This window comes from Gossypium hirsutum, chromosome D13 (genome assembly GCF_007990345.1).
Source record: "Gossypium hirsutum isolate 1008001.06 chromosome D13, Gossypium_hirsutum_v2.1, whole genome shotgun sequence".
Classification (NCBI taxonomy): Eukaryota; Viridiplantae; Streptophyta; class Magnoliopsida; order Malvales; family Malvaceae; genus Gossypium; species Gossypium hirsutum.
Genome location: NC_053449.1, coordinates 5,211,301 through 5,235,487, shown reverse-complemented (window position 1 = coordinate 5,235,487; position 24,187 = coordinate 5,211,301). Strand labels below are relative to the sequence as shown.

General features: G+C 32.1%; 4 protein-coding genes and 1 long non-coding RNA gene across 6 annotated transcripts; 1 reads left to right on the top strand and 4 right to left on the bottom strand.

Moving 5' to 3' along the window:
• The first annotated feature begins 838 nt into the window (after nucleotides 1-838).
• LOC121225683 (uncharacterized) lies at nucleotides 839-2,655 on the top strand. Its single transcript, XR_005923540.1, has 3 exons — nucleotides 839-975; nucleotides 1,088-1,175; nucleotides 2,294-2,655. It is a non-coding gene; the product is annotated as an uncharacterized lncRNA (long non-coding RNA).
• Nucleotides 2,656-3,805: 1,150 nt separating this feature from the next.
• Nucleotides 3,806-8,695, bottom strand: LOC107943400 (QWRF motif-containing protein 2). Its single transcript, XM_016877153.2, has 6 exons — nucleotides 6,741-8,695; nucleotides 5,648-5,767; nucleotides 4,848-4,964; nucleotides 4,627-4,716; nucleotides 4,332-4,439; nucleotides 3,806-4,248 (listed from the first exon to the last, which is right to left on the bottom strand). Exons 1-6 carry the CDS (start codon nucleotides 8,214-8,216, stop codon nucleotides 4,168-4,170), a joined length of 1,992 nt encoding a protein of 663 aa, XP_016732642.2. The 5' UTR covers nucleotides 8,217-8,695; the 3' UTR covers nucleotides 3,806-4,167.
• A 6,334-nt stretch (nucleotides 8,696-15,029) lies between these two features.
• On the bottom strand, nucleotides 15,030-16,361 carry LOC107943398 (40S ribosomal protein S29). The gene is made up of 3 exons (XM_016877150.2): nucleotides 16,114-16,361; nucleotides 15,750-15,849; nucleotides 15,030-15,450 (listed from the first exon to the last, which is right to left on the bottom strand). Exons 1-3 carry the CDS (start codon nucleotides 16,173-16,175, stop codon nucleotides 15,442-15,444), a joined length of 171 nt encoding a protein of 56 aa, XP_016732639.1. The 5' UTR covers nucleotides 16,176-16,361; the 3' UTR covers nucleotides 15,030-15,441.
• Nucleotides 16,362-19,296: 2,935 nt separating this feature from the next.
• On the bottom strand, nucleotides 19,297-21,282 carry LOC107943404 (FAD-linked sulfhydryl oxidase ERV1). Of its 2 annotated transcripts, XM_016877159.2 has the most exons (6): nucleotides 21,089-21,282; nucleotides 20,771-20,845; nucleotides 20,648-20,695; nucleotides 20,398-20,462; nucleotides 19,749-19,826; nucleotides 19,297-19,531 (listed from the first exon to the last, which is right to left on the bottom strand). In XM_016877159.2, the coding sequence occupies exons 1-6, from the start codon at nucleotides 21,266-21,268 to the stop codon at nucleotides 19,417-19,419; spliced, it is 561 nt and encodes a 186-aa protein (XP_016732648.1). In that variant the 5' UTR covers nucleotides 21,269-21,282; the 3' UTR covers nucleotides 19,297-19,416. The 2 variants fall into 2 exon arrangements, with proteins under 2 accessions (XP_016732648.1, XP_016732647.1); XM_016877158.2 differs by having other exon boundaries at nucleotides 20,648-20,845.
• Nucleotides 21,283-21,460: 178 nt separating this feature from the next.
• On the bottom strand, nucleotides 21,461-23,727 carry LOC107943403 (PXMP2/4 family protein 4). Its single transcript, XM_016877156.2, has 4 exons — nucleotides 23,220-23,727; nucleotides 22,222-22,450; nucleotides 21,917-22,041; nucleotides 21,461-21,829 (listed from the first exon to the last, which is right to left on the bottom strand). The coding sequence occupies exons 1-4, from the start codon at nucleotides 23,568-23,570 to the stop codon at nucleotides 21,740-21,742; spliced, it is 795 nt and encodes a 264-aa protein (XP_016732645.2). The 5' UTR covers nucleotides 23,571-23,727; the 3' UTR covers nucleotides 21,461-21,739.
• Between the last annotated feature and the right edge of the window lie 460 nt (nucleotides 23,728-24,187).

Genomic DNA, 24,187 nt, shown 5'->3' with positions numbered 1-24,187 from the left:
GGATGACAAGTATGAATTATGGAAATCTTGATTTGTTAAGTGTCGTGAATGGAAATTTAAAAAAATGTAAAAGTGATAAAAGGGTTAAAGTGCAAATTTTCATAAAAAAAAAGTATTTTAATATTTTTTCATGAAATTGTGTTTAAAATATTATAATAATGAGATGTTAAATTGTTGGGTTTGATTGTGGCCACTGGATGAGTATAAAATCATTTGACTTTTGACTTTGACTTTTGACCACCCATTTAAAAATGGGATAAATGAGAACAGAAATATGAGATTTTTTTAGAGTGTTCAAACGGTTAACCGAATCGAATTAATATTTTAACTGAACTAAATTTTTTTTCAAAAAAATTAACTGAACTGAAATATTTCGGTTAACCGAATTAATCAAAATTCATATATTTTGGGTTTTTTTTTTGTTAAAACATGTCTAAAACATATCAAAAAAAAATAAATGGATAATGTTCATTTGACTGAATTTTCTAAATTAACCTAGTTAACAGAATTAGTTATAGTCTAATACATATAATATATAATATTATTTATTAAGTTAAGTTAATTTATTTAATTACTCGATTTCGAATCGAATTAATCGTTTTCAAATCCAATACAACACCTATGGGTACATAAGAAATGTATTGAATCGATTCATTAAAAAGAATCAATCCGATCGCAACTTCGAATATGAAATTTTAAAAAACTTTTAATCAACTGTCTGAACTAAATCGATTGACCAGCCGATTAACCAAATTAGATAAGTTCAATCGGTTAATTTGATTTTAACCAAAATTTGAACCCCTACTAAAGTGTGCCGCCCTCCCTCTCTTGTAGGAGAAAAAAAATGTCTCTTTTCATTCTTCTCATCTCCTCTTTAAATCAACCCATTCCTGCCATCATCTTCTTCATTAAAGTCTAGGGTTTCATGGTTTAGAAAGAGAAAACTTCGACTAGAGAGAGAAAGTTTCGGTAAAGGTAAGAAACATGTTTTTCAGAATTTTCACCTTCTTTATTTAAGGTTGTGTTTAAAACGTGATGAGCATGCTTTGATAACTTGTGTATATTCTTGTGTTGGGTGGAGAAAAAGAGAAAGAAGAGGAGAGAAGGGTTCCAAGCATGGAGAAAGTGAAAATGAAGGGTTAGAGAGAAGCCTTGTTTTGTTAATGATTACCTAGGTAAGTATACTTGAATTTTCTTTCTCTTAAATAACATAATTACGAGTTTGAATAATTAGTAAAATGAAGGGTTGAAGTGATTATGTGTATTATTATGTGAAAAACCATGGCTTGAAATTTGTCATTAATAGCAAGAAAATTCCAGTAGTAATAAGCTTTGACTTTAATTACATAAAAAAAAAGAATTATTAAAGTGTTATGAAAATTTTAATGTCAGTAGTATATTGAGTAAAAAAGGTGTTCTTAAAAAATAATAAAATGTGATTAATTGTCATAAATTAGCAAAAAATTAGCCATGCAATACAACGAAGAAGATGTGATAAATTGTGGAAACTGAAAAATGAGAAATGTGTTACATAAGATGCAAATTTAAATGTTGTATTGAACATTGAGATTTGAGAATGAGATATAGTGATAATATATGTAAAATGTTGCTAGAGAAATTGTGAAGTAATGGCTAAAATACCTTGTTGAGAAATGGATATTGAAATATTTATATATATATATATGAATGTGAATCAGTGATATAACTCACCTAAGTGATAAGTGAATAAGTGAAAAGTGTATATATTGTTAATGAATGGTTTTATGAGCTCTGAATTTGATAATTGAAGAACGATAAGAGTTTAAAAATAAAAATCTGTGAATGTGTGTACGTGATGTGTATATGTGCATGAGAATCATCATGTAATATCGATTTTAATTGATTAAATAAGTTGATCTGGTAAGCTTAGTAGAGCAATTAAGATACAATTGGCATGCCATAAGGATTAGTTTGTGCGCTTTGGAACACCGATGTGATGCCTTACACCATAGCACTTTAGTGCATCTTGGGTCATTAAACGTTTGGTGTGTTTAGTTGGATGCATAATTGGTGCAATATGTGTGATGTGATCATTTAGAATAGTAAATATATGAGTCTCATTCCGCTAGAGTTTACTAAGGACTAAGTGTTTATTATTAATGCAATATCGTTTCATGAATATGATATGTATTAAAATAAGCATAAATAAAGTTGCTTGGTTAAAATGTGAAAGGAATGTTGCCTCTAAATGGGCCTAAATGTGAAATAAAAAATGAATCGATGAATGGAGCTAAGTCTTTATTTCTTGTCGTAGAAGAAGTTTTTCCCATCCGTTTTTGACAAAATCCAAGGCAGATTCAGAATTGAAGAGCGAGATTCCTCTAACCGGGTGGAAGATTAACGGTAATCAAATCCGCACGGCCCTATAAATGTTTGTAATTCTATTGACAAAGCTGTCCGAAATTTTTGGTGGAAGCACAAGGCAGACAAAAGAAAGATTCACTTTCTCAGTTGGAAGGAAGAGAAGAACAACCTACATTCTAACTTAGAAAGAGATGAATACATAAACTTTAGTTTAATGTGTAATTGTATATATGAATTTTAATTTAATGTAATTATACACATGAAACTTTGATTACGGTTCGAATATATACATGAAGCTTAATTTTAATTCAATCATATGCATTTAAAAAAATAAATACATCAATTTATTTTTATATTGAATAAATAAAATTATTTCTTATGCAATATATAAACATAAACTGATGTTATAAAAAATTACACAAAATCAAATTCATGTAAAATAATTGCATATAAAATCAAAGTTCACATATAATTTTGAGATTTATCCCTTCTAGAAACCCATACAATTTAATACTTTATGAAATCATATAATGGGACATTATTATATGTGAGTTCACTGAATTTTAAAGGAAAAAAAAACAGCTAATAAAGTGTGTCAAAATCTTTATTTGAGCATGTCTGAAATGGCTTTATCCTTAATCGACCCATTTTAAAGGTTTGATTTTGATATGGCCTCAAAAGTTGTAGCTAAAGATCATAATACTAATATTTGCTCCACCATAAAACACTCAACCCCATGTAACTCTGCTGAAATATTGCTGCTCAATTAAGCCACCTTTCCTAAACCTTGTTTCTCTTTTCTTTCTATATATTCATTACTCAAAAAACAATGGTGAATCCCTCACCCTCTAAGGCATTATTTGTGTGGTCAACATCAACTTAAGGCCTAACCTTGTTCTTTTACTTTGTGCCATACTAGGTGTCTCTTTCACCTCATTTTGGCATAGAAAAAGTTAAAACCAATGGTCATTAGTACCCCTTTTGACATTCATAAGGAAAATGACATGGTGAATGCCAGGCTGATTGGCATATTTCTAAAGTAAAATGAAATGAAAATGGTAAATCCTGTCAACCAAGGGTTAGGTTGATCCAATTGATTGAACAAGCACCAACATTTGATTCTCATCAGCAATATATCATTTGATGGATACTATGCAAGTACAACTATCAGCCCTCTATGAAACTAGTGGCACGCCCTGATCCTAGATTGAGATAGCCTAAGTAGGAAAACAAAACAAATACCAGCATGACTGAAACACTAATATGGTATTTGCTCCATCCTCTAGACAGAAATTGCCCCCTTCACAGTTCTTGAATGGGGTATATAGCTGTTTCCTCAACAAGGCTTAATCAATTCAGATAGGAAACATGATTTGTTTTTGTGCACTCGAATCATGCAACACCACATCAATGTGTATGCGGTTCAATGACTTTAGAGACGATGGAAAAGGGCAGTATATGATTTAACAGGCATCAACAAGATCATTCTTAGATGATTAATCAGTGTAGATCAAGAAATACATAATAATAGGTTATCAGATGAACTTACATATATATACAATGCTTTCTTTTACCTAAAAAGTGGGAAAAAAAACCAAAAAATCATGGGGTTCTTGTATACAGAAATGAGAAATCAGTTGAGAGGATAAGCCACTTGATCATGAAAGACAACAACTGGTTCTAGAACTGCTAAAATGAGAGAAGCCAAACCTAGATATATTCAGTCTGCCGTGATTTTGTCCGGTGCCGCCTCTGCCTACTGTAAGAAACATAAGCTTGGGGGTAATGTTAGCGTTTAGGGTGAGTTGTCAAATAAGATCAGTTCTACACACGTGTGGTCAGGTTGTTGGTCGCAGGTACACACTTTAGTTGTATTATATGTGACCTCAAGCTACAGTCCTTAACCTGTTGAAAAGACTTCTAATGAGCCACATGAGCAGATGAAAGCTGAGAAAAGCTTGGAACATAAAACAGAACACCGTATTTACCTGAATGGCTGCTAATGCAGACAAAAAATCCTTACAATGTTCAAGCAAAACAGTTTCCTTTGCAGCCAAGCTCGCAAGTTCTGCTACCAAAGAATTCATTTCCTCCACCTGCAAGGGACAAATAAGATTTAGATAATCAGGTTTGCCCTTTTATTGATGAGCCACAATCAAGCCACCACAAGATACAACCAGCCTGTAGAGAACTGAACTATTACAAATAATTACCATATAAAACAACTCGATGATTTTTATTTTGGAAGACTAATGCCCATGAGATTGAATTAATGAATTTTACCTTTGACAACAGTGAGCATATTGAAGATGCCATTGCCTGCATCATCTCAACTGCTGAACTGATTGCATCCTTCAGATTTTGGATATCAGCCTATTATGAGAGAACAGAGAAAGGGAAGAGAAACGAACAACATTTTAAACTATGATATAGTCACGAATTGAATCATCAACACATCGTATATGGAAAATAGGGGAAAAGAAAAGAATAAGGAAGAAACTTACTGTTGCTTTTCCAACAATTGGAAGTCGAAGAGTACTAGCCTTTAAAGCTTCAGTTGCTCCTAGCAAAGAGCTAGAGTGGTCTCTCTCGAGGAGGGACCATGCTTCTAAATGAGCTATCTACACTCACCAATTACAAAAAAGTTAAGTCAAGAAGAGAATTCATGCTATAAAAGCCAGCATCTTGTAACTGAGAATAGAAAGGACAGGTCTGTTCTAACAAGTATGCAGTAAGAACTGAGGTTCGAATTTTTTCCTTTCGGAATGAAATATAAAGTACACAATTTTTCTTCTCTAACTTTCCTTGGGTTCTTATTCACTCATTTTCTTTCTGACTTCCTCTTAACTCCAGAAGGCGCACGAAATTTTAAAAAACTCAAACACTGACCCATTCTCTACAGTCAACAAGAATAGTACATCTAGTTTTCCATTTTTCTGTGTTTTATGTCTTAATTAGTACCAATTATTTGAGCGCCTACTCATTTTATGCAAGTGAATTTTGACTACTTCAAAGCAGGTATCTAAGTGGATTATTAAATATTAAGGGCCAGGCAAAGAAACTAAAGAATTCCTCATTATAAGACCAGATCCTAGATTGATGATTTCATTCTCATCATATTAATTCCTAACAATGTAGTCATTTTTTCTTTTAATGAAAGCATGGATACAGACATGAAATACGTGTATGATATGATAATATGAAGGTAAAGCTATAATCAGATAGTTAAAAACAGTTTTGTCTATGAAAGAGTCTACAAGGATTAAGTTTAACACTTCGAGAAACTTGAAGTTTTGAATCTTACTTGTCTTTTCAAGATGGAAGTTAATTTCAACTTTTGCCTCAGCAGTAGCAACTTTATTCTCTTCAGGGTCACAGAATGCCGCAGTTCCGAAGTTGTTACCCATGCATTCCACAGATTTTTCTGATACAAGTGAAGGAACATTAGAGGCGAACAAACCAGATTTATTATCAACCATCATGTTAAACCTCAACTCATGATTATTGTTTTCTTTTTAATATCAAACTGATAATTACAGCAAACGGTTAGTAAAATTCCAGTTTATTATATAGGCTGTTACCAGAGAATTGATGACATCCTGAAGAATTTAAAAAGCAGGGCACTAGTTCTATTCTACCAGTAAATCTTTAAATAGGCCCTTTTAACTGAAAATACAGTCAGCGTAGTTCACTTATCTCTTGCCAAGAACAGATTAAGAGCACCATGTCCAGTTTATGACAGACACTAATTGAACCCAAAAACATTTAAATAATTCCTCGCCAGGCATATCTTTAATTTGCCTTCTTCCAATAAGTCCACAACACATTCCACTAAGCAAATTTACAACAGTATATGCATACACATATGTATGTGTATATATATAACATTCATAAGTATGTATTTCTCAATGATTTTGCATCATCTTGAGCCGATAAGTACTGTGCCAAAGCTGCCTAGAGTACTAACTCTTACCTTCAGCATGGAGCCAACTCACCAATCATCGATCACATCAAGGATTTTACTATTCAAAAGTATGACAATATATTGCCTCAAGATCCTTCCGTCATTAAATTTAATCTCTTAGCAAATATAAAAAGGACAACTGGACATGGACATGCTTTCCTTAGGAACTACAGGTAATTTATGTAGCAGTAGCACGTAAACAAATCATGTGATACCATATAGGAGAAGACTACATGATACTCTCCAAGGAGTACCATATTGCAAGAACTAAGCTGCCACTTGCATTATAGGCAACCTTTACCATAAACTAGTTGGGTTCAGCTTGTTTGCCAAACTAAAACTGGTGAAATAAGTTGAAGAATTCATCAAATACACATAGGCATACAAGAACATTGAACGTATTAAGAGCAATGAGAAGGCAGGATAACCATACCTCAGCACTCAGTTTTTGCACAATGAAAGCTGCATCTGCCCTTGCATTTGCAAATCTCCATTGCAAGTAACCGTTATAAAAAAGCCTCAATGTATGAGCATCAACAATTCGATCCTCTCCCTTCTTCCCTCTCCGAATATCAACGGAAAAGCTAAGAATCGAAGGGGTATTAACAGCATTACCAATCATCTCTTTACCACTAACTGCATTTCTAACTCGACCAGGACTTAGTCCCCTCGACGGAGTCAGAGTCGAAGCCGAAGATGTCCAAAGCTTACTAGGAGAAGCAGGTCTTATACTACACCTAATAGGAGAAGCCACTGCACTGTCACAAGAAACCCTTCTTGGTTGACTAAACTTAGCTGGTGAACCAATTCTAGACCCTGGGCTCGAAGACAAAGGTGAACCCGGGTCCTGCAACCGCCTTAACCTGCTATTAGTTTCCTGCCAAAACCTTGCAGACACAACAATATTACGGGGTCCATTCTTCCCTTTCAAATTCCCACTTCTTCCAGTTCCAGAATTGGTGCTCCCAGATGATATACTATCTGTATCAGATGCAGTGAGTTCATTAGAAGTCTCAATTAAAGAATTGGAATCTGGGTTTAGCTTATTAGCTTCTTTTAACAACTCGGAGCTACCCAAATCTAAACTCAATCTACTACCACCATCAAAAGAAACCCTTCTGCTACTCTCATCAAACATCATTGATTGTTGCAGTGACTTAGCCAGCACTGCCCCAGATCCAAAATCCTTCCTTTCACCACTATAATCAAAGCTCCTAGACAACAGGTTTGAACCCGAACCCGGACCGGAATTCCCTTTCCGGTTTCTGGCCGGCCAGAGTTGCTGATCCGCAGGCTTCGAGTTCTCCCCGTGATCTCTCACCGGAGTAGCTCTACGCCTTTCGGGTGTTGCTTTCCTTATCAGAGAAGAACCCACTTGAGCCTTAGCCTTACTGATCGGAAGCGAATAGGACTCGCCTTGAAACGAAACCGACAAACTTCGCGTTGAAGTAATCAACACCTTGGTAGCAGCTGACAATTCCGTGGAGCCATTAGCATTGTTATTTCCTGGCGGCAATTGACTCCCCGGCCGCCTCCGGTCGACGGATTGGGACCGTTTAGGAAGCGAAGACGACGTCGTACTAGCATTCGTTGAACGAGAAACAAGCGGGGAATGGAATCTCGCAGCAGCTTTGTTCCCCGTCGACATAGTATTAGTGGAACGAGATATAAGAGGCGAAGGAAATCTTGCCGTCGGTTTGGCCGCCGATGAAGTAGAAGAAGTGGAAGAAGACGATGAAGGAGAAGGAGACAAATACCTTGAAGAAACTTGCCGTCCTCTGGGCTTTCTCGGAACACCGGAGCCATTGTCTTTGAGAGGAGGCTTTTGATGGGTACTATTTGTTTCTTGCTGTGGTTCTTCAACAGTGGGCTTTGAAGGAGTTGGTGGACGAGACAATGCAGCCACCATCGTCGGAGACTGCAAAGGAATCTACGTTCTTTTCCACATTGCCTTGAATGAAACTTTCGTTAATGAGTCTCCATTTCCATGGCTGAAAACCTGGGAAAAAGAGTATTTTTAGGCGATTTTGAGAAGAATGGAGGTGAACCCATAAAGGGTTTTTGAAGGATCCTCCAGTTTTGCTTCAACAACAGTGAAACCCACAGGTTCTTTCTGGGTTTTCAGAGAAGAGAAGTAAAGTGAGATTTGGGAGAATAGGAGAGAGAGAGAGAGAGAGATTCAGCTGGGGCTGTTTTGGCTTTGGGTTTTTATGAATCTTTCCGTAAGATGTTAGGTTAATTAATGAAATTACCAAATTTCTTAGACATGAAAATGGGAATTCATTTACAAATGAATCCTCAATCTTGTATCAAATGTCAACAATTCTCCCCAAAAGCAATTTCCAATTTTTTAAGGCCTCAGGTGTCTAAACATTGCTTCTCATTAAATTTGTAGCTTATTCTAATCCAATTTCTAAAATAGGCCAACCTCTCTTCCAATTTTGTTTCTTTTGTTAATTTGTTTTTTTAGATAAAAGTAGTGATTTGACAATTCCTGTGATAATTCATCTATCCTGATAGTTGTAGGATTTTTTTTAAAAAATTAAATTATTTATAACAACTAATACATGATATTCTTGTTATTCATCAATTTCACAAATTTTTTTTCATTTCTACTAAACATTTAAACTAAGTAATCTAAGCCTTTTAAGTACATAAAAGTTATCTAAATTTCTTTGGGTTTGTATTAATCATCCTCGGAAGATTATTATCCACTCACGATATTAGGAATCCCATATAAAATTAATAATCTCAAACCCATTCAATAAATAATTATGAATTTTGAGATTTTAGTGAATGGAAAGAGATTCATTTATTTTTATATAAATAATTTATTTTATAAAATAATTTTTTTCAAAAACTTTGGTGGGTTATTTTTAAATTTATGTGGGATCAAAAAATTTTGTGAGGTCAATTTTAAATTTTTTTTTTGTGGATTAATACATCAATTGTATAAAAACAAATTTGAAAATTTATAAGTAATATTTTTTTTTGTGGGGTCATCATCATGGCTCTCCATTCTTCACGTCAACCTCATAAAAATTCAAAAAAAAATTCAACAAATATTGAAAAATATTTATAGAAATTAGAAAGCATATTTACGTCTATAATGAAGTATACGTAAACTGTCGTATGAACTGTCACTAGACCTGTCCTTGGGTTGGGTCATTCAGCCCGAAGGCCCGTCCAAAAAGTGAGATAATTCAATAAATAATTTTTATTTATTTAATTTTATGGGAATAATATAAAATAATAGGATGATTAATATTTTCGGATCTTTAACTTTGCTTGTATGGTTTAAAATAATAAGGATTACATGTTATATTTTAATTGAATACTATTTTTGACTAAATTGACATAAATTACCCATAGTCTCTCTCTAACACATAAATAGAAGGATAATGCACTTCAACGCACTTAAATTTACGTCCTTCTATAATAACAACAATGCTCATGTCAAAAATTAATCTTTACGAGTAAAAGATATTCCTCCCACCCTTAAACCAATCTTTTTTTGAAATAATAACTTTAAATCACAATTTTTTTCAAACTGTAACTTCAATTATATCGTAAAACTATTTATATATCATATCGTGTCAGGTCGAGTCAAGTCGCAACTCAATATCAAAAAATCATGTTCAAAGCTAAAGTCTATTTTTGGGTCATCATCAATATATTATTTCATCATTAACTTTTTTTCTCAAAAACAACTCAAAATAAAAATAGGAATACAACTAAGATCAAGATCTTTTGCTATAATCACAATCTGTAGATCTATATTACGTTAATCAAAACTTTCATAAACCTTAATCCAATGATTAGCCACAACATGATCCAAATGTTAGTGTGATTAGATTGAGATTTAAGTTTGATAGAAAAAGGGTTTAATTATGAATTTCTATAATCACAATCTGTAGATCTATCTTTTTTTTTTACTAAACTTTCTCGAGAAACAAACAGCAAACAAAATTTACCTTTGAAAGTGGAGAGACATGAAAAGAGCTTCCAAGCAACAGAGAAAAAGAAGTTGATGGTGTAAAATGGAAAATTATTGCAAACACACTTCAAGTTTTTAAATACATATAATCATTACCGTTAGGGTAAATTACATCCACGATCACTCTAAAATAGGGTTTATTCTATTTTGACCATTCTAATTTCTTTTCTCAATTTAGTCATTCTAAATAAGATAATTGTGTGAATTAGCCATTGACGTTAAAATTTCCGTTTTCTTTTAACGGATTGCTGATGAGGCACATTAACACATTGAGTGACTGACACATGATATTTTTTGTCGACTTTTGACTAAAGTTTAGGGACCTCCGTATAATTAGTCTAATTTTTCCCCTAAACTTTATAGAGAGGTCCTTAAACTTTAGTCAAAAGCAAACAAAAAATGTCACATGTTAGTCATTTAATGGGCTAATGTGCCACATCAACAATCTGTTAAAAGAAACATAAATTTTAACAGTAAAGATTAATTCGCACAATTATCTTATTTAAAGTGACTAAATTGAAAAAAATTAAAGTAAAAAAGACAAGAAAAATGGCTTGTGATTATTGGAAGCAAAGTTAAAATCCATTAAGTTAAATTAAATTAAATTAAATTAAAAAAGATGGAAGGTCTATTTTCAATGTCTCTTAAAATCTCCATTTCCCTTGTTTTCAACGCATATTTGTACAAACCTCCAATTTCAACAGCTACCCATATACCCTTGAATTCTCAGCAGCACTAGTTTTAGCTTGAAATAGTAGGGTCAATTATGTTACAAGTCATTGTACTTTTCATACATTTAGAATTTAGTCTTTCTGATTTCCGGATTTAAAAATGCAAGTATCATTGTTACTATTGTTAATCTTTTTTGGTTAATTTCAATATCGTTACAACGCTATTTTTGTTGCATGGCTATTAAGTGAGGTGTTTTGTTTTTAATTTAAAAATACTACACCAATGGATTTAAGAAAAAAAAACTTTAATATGATTAATAATTGGACCTGAATTTTGAAATTTAACGAGCGAAGAGAATAAACTCTTGGAAATTAAAAAATTTCCAAATGTACAAAAAAGTAGTGGGGACTTAGAACCTATTTTAGCCAAATATTAACTTTAGGGGAAAAAAAGCCTTAACTGAAAATAAGTACAATTATGCAAATATTTTTGTTTTATTATAATTTTCTTATTTGCATTAGAATAGGTAGATATATATATACATATTAAATTATGATACAGTTATGATGTGAGTGAAAAAATATATATATCTATAAAACTAATATAAAAAATAAACAGAGGCTTCGGTTAAAATTGTAAAGTTAAGATATTAAAAATCAAAATATTTTAAGCTTAAATACATTTTTTACATTTTTTCAGAAATTTACTTAAATATAAAATTATAAAAATATCCTCATAGTAAAATTTGATATTTTATATAAAGAATGTTTTTTTTTGTAATTTTTCAACTGAGTGAGATCCATTAATAAGCAACAACTCAATCAACCCTTTAATAATAGTATAGATATGTATACTGATAGGAATAATACTTTATGTACCATCAGTGCATGAATTTTATGCACCATCAATAAGTAATAACATGATATTGCATAATTAATTATAAATGTGTGGAATACTTCTAAATAAATATTAGTAACTTTCGTGTTTATGGTGTTAATATTTATGTGCAATCGTTTTTTAGTTAATTATGTTTAAATAAAATTGTTTTTATTCATTTCTAAGTCCTCCACCACTTTTTGTTCTATTCAACAATGATATTTCATATTATTATTTATTGATGATATGTGAAACTCATACGCTGGTAACGCATCAAATATTATCCTAAACAGCAAATTTCCCATAATTTTGTTAATTTTTATAAGATCAAAAAAGTATAAAGAAAGTGACCCATTTTCATTTTCATTTTCTCTTCTCTCCCCATAAATTTTCTTCAAATGGAAAGTACCTTTATTTATTTATTTATTAGTATATTATATAGTAAAAAAATGATTTTTGATCCACCATGTGTTTAAAAACAAAATGCTGTTTCAATCATATAATTTCCAATTTTTCTTTTTTCATTCTCATTGGTCCTCCATTTGGTTGCAAGGCTTACATCAAATGCCCTCTGTGTTTTGTTCTATTGTATATAACTCTCTTTTACTTATTTCCCTTTTGATTCTTCAATTTGTACTCAAATATAGGTAGAAGGGTTAATTACCTTAAGTGCCCCAAAACTATAGTTTTATTCTAAATTGATCCTTAAAATTTCAAAATATTCACGTCTTTGTTTACTGCGTAAATAGCTTGGATGTGACATTTTTTAAAAGAATAAAAAATATACATAGTGCTATTAAAATTTATGAGGAATATATTTTTCATATGGCACGTATGATCCAAGTTGCTTACACAATAAATATACACATGTTTTAAATATAATACACATAAGATCTAAACCGATAAAAATTAAAGTATTCTTATGCATTTAACCCTTAAAATAATAATGAATCTTTACTCTTTTTCCCCTTTTAGGACCTATATTGAATGCAGCACTTCAAAGAAGATACATATAGTTATCACACATATGCTATTCTTTGCATGTTTTTATTTTTATATATCAATTGATGTGTCATTAATAAGTGCTGTAAAGTGTAGTATATGTAGAGAGCCTAGTAATAACAACAAATATTATGAATACATAAATAATAGAAAGAACCCCATTGTTAGGTTGTGGATATGGTATGAATGGTTGAGGATAATAAATTTTGAGATCCATCTCATCTTATGTAAATGTGTGTTTAGTGCGTATAATGAGTGACTCTTATTGAAACCGTCGGTATAATTGTAAGTTGAAACAGTAATAAAATAAGGGGATAAATAATGAGATGATGCTAGTTAAAACTTTTGTAGCCATGTGACTTAGAACATACTCCATAGAATAAATTGGTGTAAAAGGAAGAACAACCCATATAAGTGATGCTTTGTTTAATTAGGGGGGGTTGGGCATCACTTATCCCACTTTCCAAGTGATTATAAACTTCAAAAAAGAGAATTCTTTTGTCTGCACCCACACCTTTCCAACATTGCCTCTCCATTCCACCATGTTCCTCACTTTTCCTTTTGATAAAAGTGGCCACAATCTTGGATAAGAATGAGTTCCAAATATTAAAATTCAATTTCTAGATTCTGAATTTGTTAATTAGACAACTCAAGTTGGTTTTAAATTAGATTATTTTAATACTTAAAATATTCAAAATTCTAGATTTTAGTCATCAAAATTCTTTTTTATATAATTTAAAATTCGGGTTCATTTTAGGGTTTAATCATTCAAGTTATTTATTCAAGCCTTAATTCAAAATTTAATGTACTTCATATTTGCCTCATTTCAGAGTTCAGATCTATTGACTTTTTATAATTAATTAGATAGTCATACTCGAGGTGAAATTGATTGGATTAGATTTTAAGGTTAGAGTCAAATTGAAAGGTTGGTCAGTCCTGCATGGTTCGATTTTTTGGCATGATTTCATTGGACTACATTTTTTCTTAGGAATAACATCAAGGACAAGCTTTGGTCGGACTCAGTGCAGGAATATAATGAAACATATTTTGACGAATAGGAACTTGAAGTGCAACGTCTAGATGAATTCTTAGAGCTATTGATCTTCTAGCTTAATTGAGATTAATTACGGAAGATGGGATAAAGCTTGAAGAAGAAATCTAGACAAGCAAGTTGGTAACTTGGATCATTGCAAGACTTTATGTGTTGAAAACTTAAGCTCTTTAACTAGTATGATTTATTGGTGAAGCTGACTTATCACCATGGGTCTAAGTGTTCAGTACCAACATTCATAAACAATGAAAATAGAATGATGATGATGAACCAAGTCCAAGTCCAATTGGCAGAAGGCCAGAAATAAATACCATGTTAAAAATAGAAAATAAACTTTTCTCCTAATGCCATACTATTAATATGCAAAATAAATTGAAAACATGGAAGTGGCTGTACAAGAAAAGGATGAACAAGGTTGAAATAAAAAAAAATGCCAATGCAAGCCTAATTGATTCTCATGTTTAGTTCACAAAGCATTACTAAAATTTGGATAACTATGGGCTACAACATGCGGGTCATTAATTTACTCAAAATGCAGTGAGCTGGTTGATATACAAAGCAATTCCTTCCTAATTCTACAAACATGATACTTCATTTTTATCTGAAACACACACCCACATGATAATAACAAGGGTTAATATAATTTTTTGTTTTAAACTTGGCAACTATATTCACTTTAGTACTTATACTTGGCAACTACGCCAATTTTGGTCCCTGAAAAACTTTTTATATTTTTCCAAGTTCAAGGATCAAAATGGATTTCCAAGTTCAAGTACCACAGTGAACCTAGTTGTTAAGTTGAAGGGGCAAAAATTGCATTAACCCTAATAATAAAAACAAAGTTTTATTTACAAAATGATGCTTGCCATGATATAGCCTATACAAACCATACTTGTTTATGGCAGTATACTGGTTATCCAGCCAAACAATGACAAGTCTCCTAAGACACTTAGGAAGCAAAATGAAAAGCATACTGATTATATAAACTCAATCTGCATTCATTCCTTTTTTTTCCCAAATCAATGAAAATGAAAAGCCTTAATTGAAGTATATAAAAAGCAAAATCCAATATACAAGTTTGAACCCCAAAAACAACAACAGAAACAAAAATGGAACAAAGCATATTTCAAACACCAGAACTACATTGGAAGATGCATTGAATCCACGTACAACCAGTCCTTGGAGCATAATAAACAAGACATAATACTAAATAACAAGAATCAAATGTGAATGTGGACAAAAGCTTTGCCCCCAGGTTTCAAATGTATAAAAGACTCAACCTCTAATTCCATTTATATTAACACATGAAATGCTGTAAATCAAACAGGACCATCACATTACATAGACAAATTAATAGCAAGCTAGCATTAACCTTTCATTGAAAAACAACAATGTACTCCTTGTAAGACACTTCAATGTCCCATAATAGATTCAACAAAAACATTTTCTTAGAAGTTTTTCTTTGAATTCCAAAACCTTACTACAATAGCTCATACTTGGACAAATTCCTTTCCTACTTCACACCATATAAATTCTTCAACGGTACTGCAAACAAAACCAAAAAAACAAAAAGATACCCAGAGGTCAAAAAGCTGATATGAGAAATCATTAATTATGTCACTAAGACTAGGATGTGAGTGTCAGTTATGGGTATGTATCCGACAAGAGTATAATTAGACTATTTATGGCTTTACATATGTTGGAAGATCATCGGAAGTCATATACTTGTAATCATTTTATCGGGTACTTCGAGAAAAATAAGGGATCCAAGCAACATAGATAAAGGGCCATATCCCCATTTAGTTGTATGGGACACAATTACTTCAAGAAGTCGTTAATGTTACCTTAATGAATCCAATTTCCTTGGCATTGCTACGGAAGCACTGTCTGCAACACATGAGCCCATACTTCCTTATGATGGCATGGGGGTTTCCACACACGCGACTATATTTAAAAACAAACAAAAAACCCAATAAATTAAAAAAAAACTAACCAAGGCAAAACCACACAATTCATAACACAGAATGTTAAATCGTTACACATAAAGATTACAATGTTTAATCGTTAGATCAGGCGCTCAAAAATCAATAACCCAGAATTTTATTGCAGTTCGTTAAACGTAAGTGATACACAATAAAGTGTCGACAATGAAATAATCTAATTTGAAATCTGGAAGCAATCAAAAGAAATGAGAGAAGATGAAGTTACCAGGCGCGAGAGCCAGGCCCGTAGGTCTTAGGGTGAGAATTCCAGACGTTTGAGTGACCCATGATCGATCAAAGCTCTGAAAGGCAAAAGGAGGCTTTAGAGCTTATTGAAAACCTAGGAACTTGACGATGGAGTTAAAATTGTGGGAAAATAAGGTATTTATAGATGGGTTCCAAAAAACCCTAGTTTCAACATTTTGACCCAATTGTTTTCTTTTGGTCAAATGATGGTTTTAATCCTGATACTATACTCAGCTCATGGATTTAGTCCTTATATTTTAATTCCACATAATTTGCTTCGGTTATTGTACTTGATTTTGATTTTAATGTTTAATTTTATACCTGAGAGTTTTTTTTCAATTTGGTACCTAATTTTTTTTCAATTAGATACTTGAGTTTTTTTTATACCAACTAAGTACATAAGTTTAACTTCAACGTTCAATTTGATATTTAAGTTTTTTATCTCCCAATTCAATACTTATATATATATATTTACTATAGCACGCGTGTCAAATATTAATTGGGCTACATGATACCCTTTGCTCTAGGCACCAAATTAAACCTTGAAGCCAAACTCATGTACCAATTTGGAACAACAAAAAAACTCAGATACCAAATTAAAAATTGAAACCAAACTTAAGTACTAAATGGTATGTTAACCCACTTGCTTCCACTACTACTACTACTAATATTACCTTAATTCAAATAATATCATTAAAAAATTAATTTAATCAATAAGGGTTAGACGCAATAGTTCGACACATTACACTATCTAAGGGATGATTCAAGTTTAAACTTTAGAGATACTATCATTGGGAGGGACAACACAAATCCCGATATGATTAGTTTTTATGGACGGTAAAACGGACATAGAACATATCTTGATTTTACCCAAAAGAATTATTACTTTGCTCATATAAAACTTCTCTAAAAAATAAGCCCAAAACAAATTAATGACAAATAACTATTTTAAGTAGATTTAATCACACCCAATGAAAAAAAAATATTTTATGTTGAAAATATTTTCTTTTAAAATTTATTCAATACTGAATATAGGTAGAGTAATAATGATATAAAAAGTATAAAAAGATAAAATGTTATTATAATAATATTGTTTATAACTTAAAAGAATGGATAATTTTATAATTTCACAGTTGAATTTAAAACTCAATTAAGAGTGATACTTACTCGATAAAATGCTTAAATATAATTACTAAATAATTAAAACTTTACCTTTAAACAACTTGGAAAATGTTGAGTTCTAGGTTCCAATTTTTTAAAAATTTTATCACTGGCTAATGAATTTTTTAATGAAGTTATAATGACCAAATATAACTTAAAAAGGTATTATAAAGATGACAATTATAACTTTAAATTTGATGTTGGTTAAAATTTAATTTTCACATTAGTTTGTCGTTTGTGGTTTTAATGTGAATGGTCAAAATGATTAAATTATGTAATGTGGATGTTTAAATTGTAATCTAAAATGAATTTTTTATTGTTATAATTGAATGACTATTTATATAATTTACGATTTTGAAAATATAATCACCAAATATAAATTTAAATATGTAATGAAAAAAAATCCTAAATTAAACATATTATAAAGATGACAATTATAAATTTAAATATAATGTTTATTCAATTTTAACTGATGAAGAAAGTTGTTGAAACACAATGTTTAGTTTTAAATTAATTGTGTATAGTAATTAAAATATATTATATTAAATTATTAAAAATTGATAAAAAATTTGATGAAAATTTAAAAATAATATAAATATTTAATTTTAATAACGATAGTTTAAATCTATGACTGAGTGTGTACATATTTATTTTTTTCTGTAATCTATAACTAAATCAATTATAGCAATGATTATTGACAAATATGATCCTTGTTATTTGAATGGGTATTCAATATAGATATATTTTTATAAAGAAATTATATTGAAATAATATTCATTTTAAACTTTAATCGACAAAGACACGTAACAAATAACTAGTGTGTCAAATGACAGTTTCTTAATTGTGTCATATTGGAACGCTTTCCTTAGTTGTAACTTCAAATTGCTATAGTATTTATATTAGATTAGGATAACGGATGAAAGTCGCACGGTTTGAAATCGTGTCCAACAAGTGTCTACAAGTCAAAATAACTTATTTAATATCTTTTAATTTTAAGGCTTAAAGAGTAGAAATGTCACTAAACTTTGACAAAAAAAATTCAATTAAGCCTTTCTGGAAAAAAAATGCACTTAATTAAGCCTTTAAACTCTAAAATTACATCAATTAAGCCATTTGATTAATGTTTTCCGTCCTTGACCATTACGTAAGTGATGTGGCCATTAACAACGCTGGCATGATGATCCACGCTAACAACAATTGTTGACGTGACAGAGTTACGTCATAAAAAAATAAAAAAAATATTTTCTTTAAAACAAAATTTAACCACCTGTCGTTTTTTTAAAATTATAAAAAAATTATAAAATTGTAAAATATTATTAATATTTATAAAATTGTTAATCAAAATTAAAAATTAAAAAAATAAAATTTGTCTAGAGTTAGAGTGAATCTGAAAAATTATATGTCCAAACTATATAAAGTTTTAAAAAATAATATATTTTTTTTAAACGAGAATTGTAACAATGTTTTTATTCTATTAGTATCTTTTAGACTATATAAAAAATAAATTAATAAATATATATATAACTTTTTAAAAAAATTTATTAACTCTACTCAAAATTTAGGCTATATAAAAATAATTTAAAAATAAATAAATAAATTTTATTTTATCAATTCTACTTTAAAAGTTAAAAAAATGTGAATGTATACAATTATTTGTATACCTAACCATAAATAAGAGTTCTCACAATTTATTAAAATAAAGTAATAAACTGGTTTTATGAATTTTTTAATTGAATATATTATCATACAATTATATGTCTAGATTGAATCTAGAATTAATTTTTTAATATATTCTAAATTTTATTTAACATTATTATATTTTTTAGTAATATTTTATAAATTTATAATTTTTTTAAAAATAAATTGCGTCTCAAATAAATCTCGACAAATGATTGTTCAAGTGATTTCAAACATAAAAATTTTAAATAATTTCTATATTTTATATTTTATTTTTTTTGGTGATGCGACAATATCAGTGTTATTAATAATCATGTCAACAACATAACAGTAAAAAATGAAAAACTTTTGCAATTTGAAAGTTTGAGTACTTATGCATTTTTCGTGAGAGAGCTAAATTGATTTTTGACGAAGTTCGTAAATTCTTATAACATGTCGTATCAATTCAGAATTCAGTATGGTTCATTGTAGTTCCCTGTAAATCACAGGCTCGCTGCTCGCACTCAAGCTTGCCCCACCTCGCATCAACTCGCTCACATGGGAATGCCACTTTGCCAAGGCTGTTGGAAATGACCAATGTCAACTAACTAGGATAAAGCTAAGGAAAAAGGGTCAATCTAATATGGTTTGGAGCTTAAGAGTTAAGGTACATGCAGTTCGGAATAGTAGGTAGGGCACACCGGCACAGCCGCGAAGGCAAATATGCCAATTGACATGCAAGCATTGAACTGTTATTTTATATTGGTGCATGCATAACTGAGAAGATAAAATTTTTACCTTCGGTTAATGACATTGTGCACATGACAGAGCCATTGAGAAAACTCTTCATGTGATCCAGCTTGTACCGGGTTTGCTCTGAGAAGCATTCATGAAGAAGATATCCATCAGGAAACATTAATATCATAATATCACAGGAGTCTTTGCAAACAACACTTATAGGAAGAACCTCCAATCCAAAACTTTTATTGATTGAAATCAGAGCAAATCTGAGACATTGCAGAACATTATGAATAAACCGGACAATGGTTAAAATGACCGACAGCCTTCCTCTCCTTTCCTCACAAATGAATGACGGAACAACTAAATGAAACCAACAAATTTATCAATTATAACAGCTAAAACAACTGTAAATATTGATTTAATGAGGTCTTGGTTTGGAATACTTCATATTTCATTAGGTCGTCCCAATAACACCATGACCGGATTATGCCTGTTTTCTTCTCCTTTTAGTTTTAGCTTTTATTGCATGCTACTTCAAATATCAAACATGGATGGGGTGGGAAAGCAGAATAGCTTCCTGGTGTTACTTAAAAAGTCCTTTTTGATCATACAATCTAAAAGAAAAAGGTAACATAAAATGGTAACCGGAATTCTTTTCCCGGCATCTACTACCAGAGAAAGGGCTGTGGAGAAGACAAAAATATACCTTAAAACTTCTTTGAAATGATCTGCACATTCATTGCAAGGGTACATTCGGGATAATATTGACATCTGCAAGCCAAAAACCTTATAGTTAAGCTGAGCAGCAGTTTGACATCTTTTAACTCAACTCAGTTCATTTTTAACCCAAATCTATAAAACTTGGAACTTCATTGAAGCTTAAAGATATACAAAATAAGGAGATTAAGATATGAGAATATAACAGATTTTAAGCAAGAGTGGGTGAGGCAACATACCAGCTGTTTTACATCCTTCTTTTGCTGCCTTGTTGGACGTTCGGGATACTGAGAAAAAACAATGGTTAAATCATATAGACAAACAAACAAAGAAAGAAAAGGCAAAGGTATAGATGTGAAGACCTGGGCGGCAAGGGTGTGAAGAAAAGTCCAAGTTGCTCTTCCAAGTTCTTCTTTAGTCACCGGTGCAACAGGCTTCTATTTAATAAATAATTCAACCAAGCGTTTTAATTTCAGAGAACTACAAAATGGGTGTCCGAAATGATAAATAGATCGTCAATATCAAGTTTGTCCACTAAAAAACAGTGTGACATTGACATTTTATCAAACAGTTAGTGAGCAACGTCATTTTTAAAAATTTAGGAGCCTTCGAGATCGATAAGCAGGTAAATAAGCATGTAATTGATGAATATATTGGGGGAAATGCAAGTAGGGAGATACCTTGACGAGAAGATGGGTAGTGGTGACAGGTGAACCGGCGTTTAGTTTCGACGGAGGAGGAAAGGTGAGAGGGGGTTTCTCGGTGGGTGATGAATGGCTAACCTTTCGGACGAAATTGGCGATATAGAAACTTTCAACTGTTTGGAACAATGGTTGGAATGGGTTCGGATTTTCAGTCATCTTCTTGCTTGACTGAGAATGCCAATGATGGCGGAAAAAAAAAAGCAGGTCGGAATTTAATTTTTATATTTTGAAGATTCTTAACAATGCTTTAATAAAATTTAATCATATATATATTGAATTTAATCTTAATACACAATCGATGTGAGATTGATGGTCGTCTTCGGACCGAAACAAGGCCTGCTAGAGAAATGAAAAAGAATTTTCGTAGAATAATACTCTCCAAAGTTTATAACAACAAATGAGTCCTTACAAAATGCTTCATATCCTTTCTATTACTAGATTTTGCACCAAATTTTAAACCGAGGGGAAACAAATTTTCACTACTATAACATGATGCTTCCCTAAGCCTGCTTGCACTACAAATATCGGGACCGGATTCCACCGAATGCATAGTTTTTTTATTCAATCCTCAGTTCACCGTGGAAAAGCCAGGATCTTGAACACGGGAAATCTACGGTAGCAAATCACTCAGCAGGTAATTGACACCGGTTTCTCTAGACTTGCCATGTATGTCATATAGACAGTCCATAAATATGAGAACGAATTGCTCACCAACGGCTGTCAAAATGAATGCCACTGCGAATAAGTTTCACGAGGAAGAATAAAAATAAAATAAAAACGAAGAGGGAAGGAGATCAACCATACCTGCAAATGAACTGGGACGAACCTGAAAGTGATGAAGTCGCAAAAGGGCCAGTACATTATACCATTTAACATCGTAGGAAGTAAGTCACGCTTTAATCTGGAAACAATTTCATCACCACTTTCACCTGTACCATACAACCACTCACAACGGCTCAGTGTGGATCCAAAAAGGTTATACATGAGCAATAAAAACATCATACGTTGATGCAGTTCGATATACCTTGCAGTACATCATAATTCAGTAGCTAATGAACTGCAAAGCCGTGTTCATCTAGCAACATGTAAGGAAAGATTGTGCTCTTTACCTTGTAGACGAGCGTTCAAGGAGAAGAAAACAGCAGTCATGGTAGGTCCGTAAAGTAGTTGCCCCATGGCCATTTTCTTCAAAGTACTGATCAAATCTCTCTTAGGAAAGAGTTTCGACATCAAGTTGAACCAAAGATGCAGTGATGGTCCTAATATTAACAACCCGTATCCCGCCATACGCGAAGTCCTCACCAAATCGTAAGGTTCTGAAGATGACTTCGAAATCGTCTGACCATAGAATTCCATATTAAAAACATACACAAACAGGATTTTGCATGTATCCAAAAGTGCATATATATTTCATAATCAAATGCAGGAAAACCATGGTTCATAATGTTTTTGCATACACCAAAAACACCGGTACAAAACCGAGACATTTACTCGTATGAAGAGTAGTCCATAGTCCATGACATTAGGAACAATTTACCCCAAACCCTAAAAGTAATCACCAATCTCATTATGAGCAGAGCATGATGTGCAAGTGAAATTTAGCAACTGAGGAAAGAACTAGAAGTGAACTGCAATGAAACAAGTTTAAACAGGCAATAATGCATGGTCCATGAAGCATGCATTTACAAATTGCCTAATAATGGTTCATTTTAGAGCTTGGCGGGTTCACACAATGAAAGCACCTCATAGTGACAGAACAGATAGAACTATATAGACCATTAATAGGAGAGCATAAATGACTTGAAGTCTTGAATAGAAGAAACTATGACAAAATTGAAGAATTTGTTCATGGTCTGACAAACATGTTTGACTTGTCAAAGAAACATTCAAATATAGACTCCCGTGTATTTGGTGTGAAAAGGCATCCTTCTCTTTAAAAAAATAAAAAAAGGTGAAGTTTCCAGAGAACCCCAGAGGATTTTCGTTCATTTTTCTCCACTTTCTCACCAACCAAACAGAAGGCAAAAATCAAAATACAAAGTTTTCAACTTCAATCAACCAAAAACGAAAAACGCTCTTTAAATTAAGAACCAAAAAAAGGGATTACCTGAGAAGACAAATCAGCAGCTACATAAATAGCCGATGAAGTAACGCTCTTGGTTAAAACGGGCCACGACTTCACCATTCCTAAATACCACCCAACAAAACCCAGCTTCCCAAACGACGCCGTTGAAGACGAAGAGGAAGAAGAGAACGAAGAACTGAAAAGGGAGGGGGAGATCTCATATTCTCTTACTTTCCGTACAACATTTGGGAACCGAACATACTCCCTGGCTTGGGTCTTGGTTCGGTTCTTTAGAAACGGGTGGATTCTGTTGATCGGGTCAGCCAAGTCGGCGAACGGTTGCTTCTGTGACAGGCGGGTGATGGCAGCGAACCTACGCAAAGAACCGCTCATTATGTCCTTTCTTTGGGTTTCGTTTTCTTTTCCCTCTTCCAATGGCGTCTCTCAGCTTTGAAAGGGTTTTGGTGTGGTTTTTGATTTGCTTTTAAAGACAAAAGGGAAAAGAAAAATGTGTTTTTTTTTTTAAGTCCTAACTTTTATTTATTTTTGGTGGTCGGAAATTTCTGGCTTTCTTGTTTTGGTTTTAAGACTGTTTTCGCGAGTACCAATTGATACTGTACTCGCACCTGTAGCACTTGAGGTATTGAAAATGGATGGACAAAGCAGCGAGTAGATGGGAAACGGGGTGAAGCGCGTAGAGGAAGGGGGTTGGCGTGTTTGACATATAATTCGAATACTCTCCAGAATTTTGGCATATTTTTATGTTTAATTAATTAATATATTTCCGTGACACGTCAACGTCTCCTTTCTTTGAACGCCACGTGTCGTATAAATTACACGTAGCAAGCCAGTCAACCTTCAAAATCCCTGAACTTTTGGCTAGTTGTCTCCATAAAGCAAATGATGATGATATTAATCCATCGAGTTAAGATAGAGTCAAAAAGTGAATAAAATTTGATTGGATTTAAAAAATTTAATAAAAATTAAAAATTAAATTAAATAATTTTAAA

Coding starts and splice junctions, on each gene's coding strand:
- LOC107943398 (XM_016877150.2), bottom strand. CDS start 16,175: ATGGGTCACTCAAACGTCTGGAATTCTCACCCTAAGACCTACGGGCCT. Junction 15,850..16,113: donor GGGCCTGGCTCTCGCGCCTG/GTAACTTCATCT, acceptor TTTTAAATATAG/TCGCGTGTGTGGAAACCCCC.
- LOC107943404 (XM_016877158.2), bottom strand. CDS start 21,268: ATGACTGAAAATCCGAACCCATTCCAACCATTGTTCCAAACAGTTGAA. Junction 19,827..20,397: donor CATTTCAAAGAAGTTTTAAG/GTATATTTTTGT, acceptor AATGCTTCTCAG/AGCAAACCCGGTACAAGCTG. Junction 19,532..19,748: donor CACAATGTCATTAACCGAAG/GTAAAAATTTTA, acceptor CATTTCCAACAG/CCTTGGCAAAGTGGCATTCC.
- LOC107943403 (XM_016877156.2), bottom strand. CDS start 23,570: ATGAGCGGTTCTTTGCGTAGGTTCGCTGCCATCACCCGCCTGTCACAG. Junction 22,042..22,221: donor CTTGAACGCTCGTCTACAAG/GTAAAGAGCACA, acceptor TGTATGGTACAG/GTGAAAGTGGTGATGAAATT. Junction 21,830..21,916: donor TCGTCCCAGTTCATTTGCAG/GTATGGTTGATC, acceptor TCATTTTGACAG/CCGTTGGTGAGCAATTCGTT.
- LOC107943400 (XM_016877153.2), bottom strand. CDS start 8,216: ATGGTGGCTGCATTGTCTCGTCCACCAACTCCTTCAAAGCCCACTGTT. Junction 5,768..6,740: donor TGCAAAAACTGAGTGCTGAG/GTATGGTTATCC, acceptor CACTTGTATCAG/AAAAATCTGTGGAATGCATG. Junction 4,717..4,847: donor CAATTGTTGGAAAAGCAACA/GTAAGTTTCTTC, acceptor CTCTCATAATAG/GCTGATATCCAAAATCTGAA.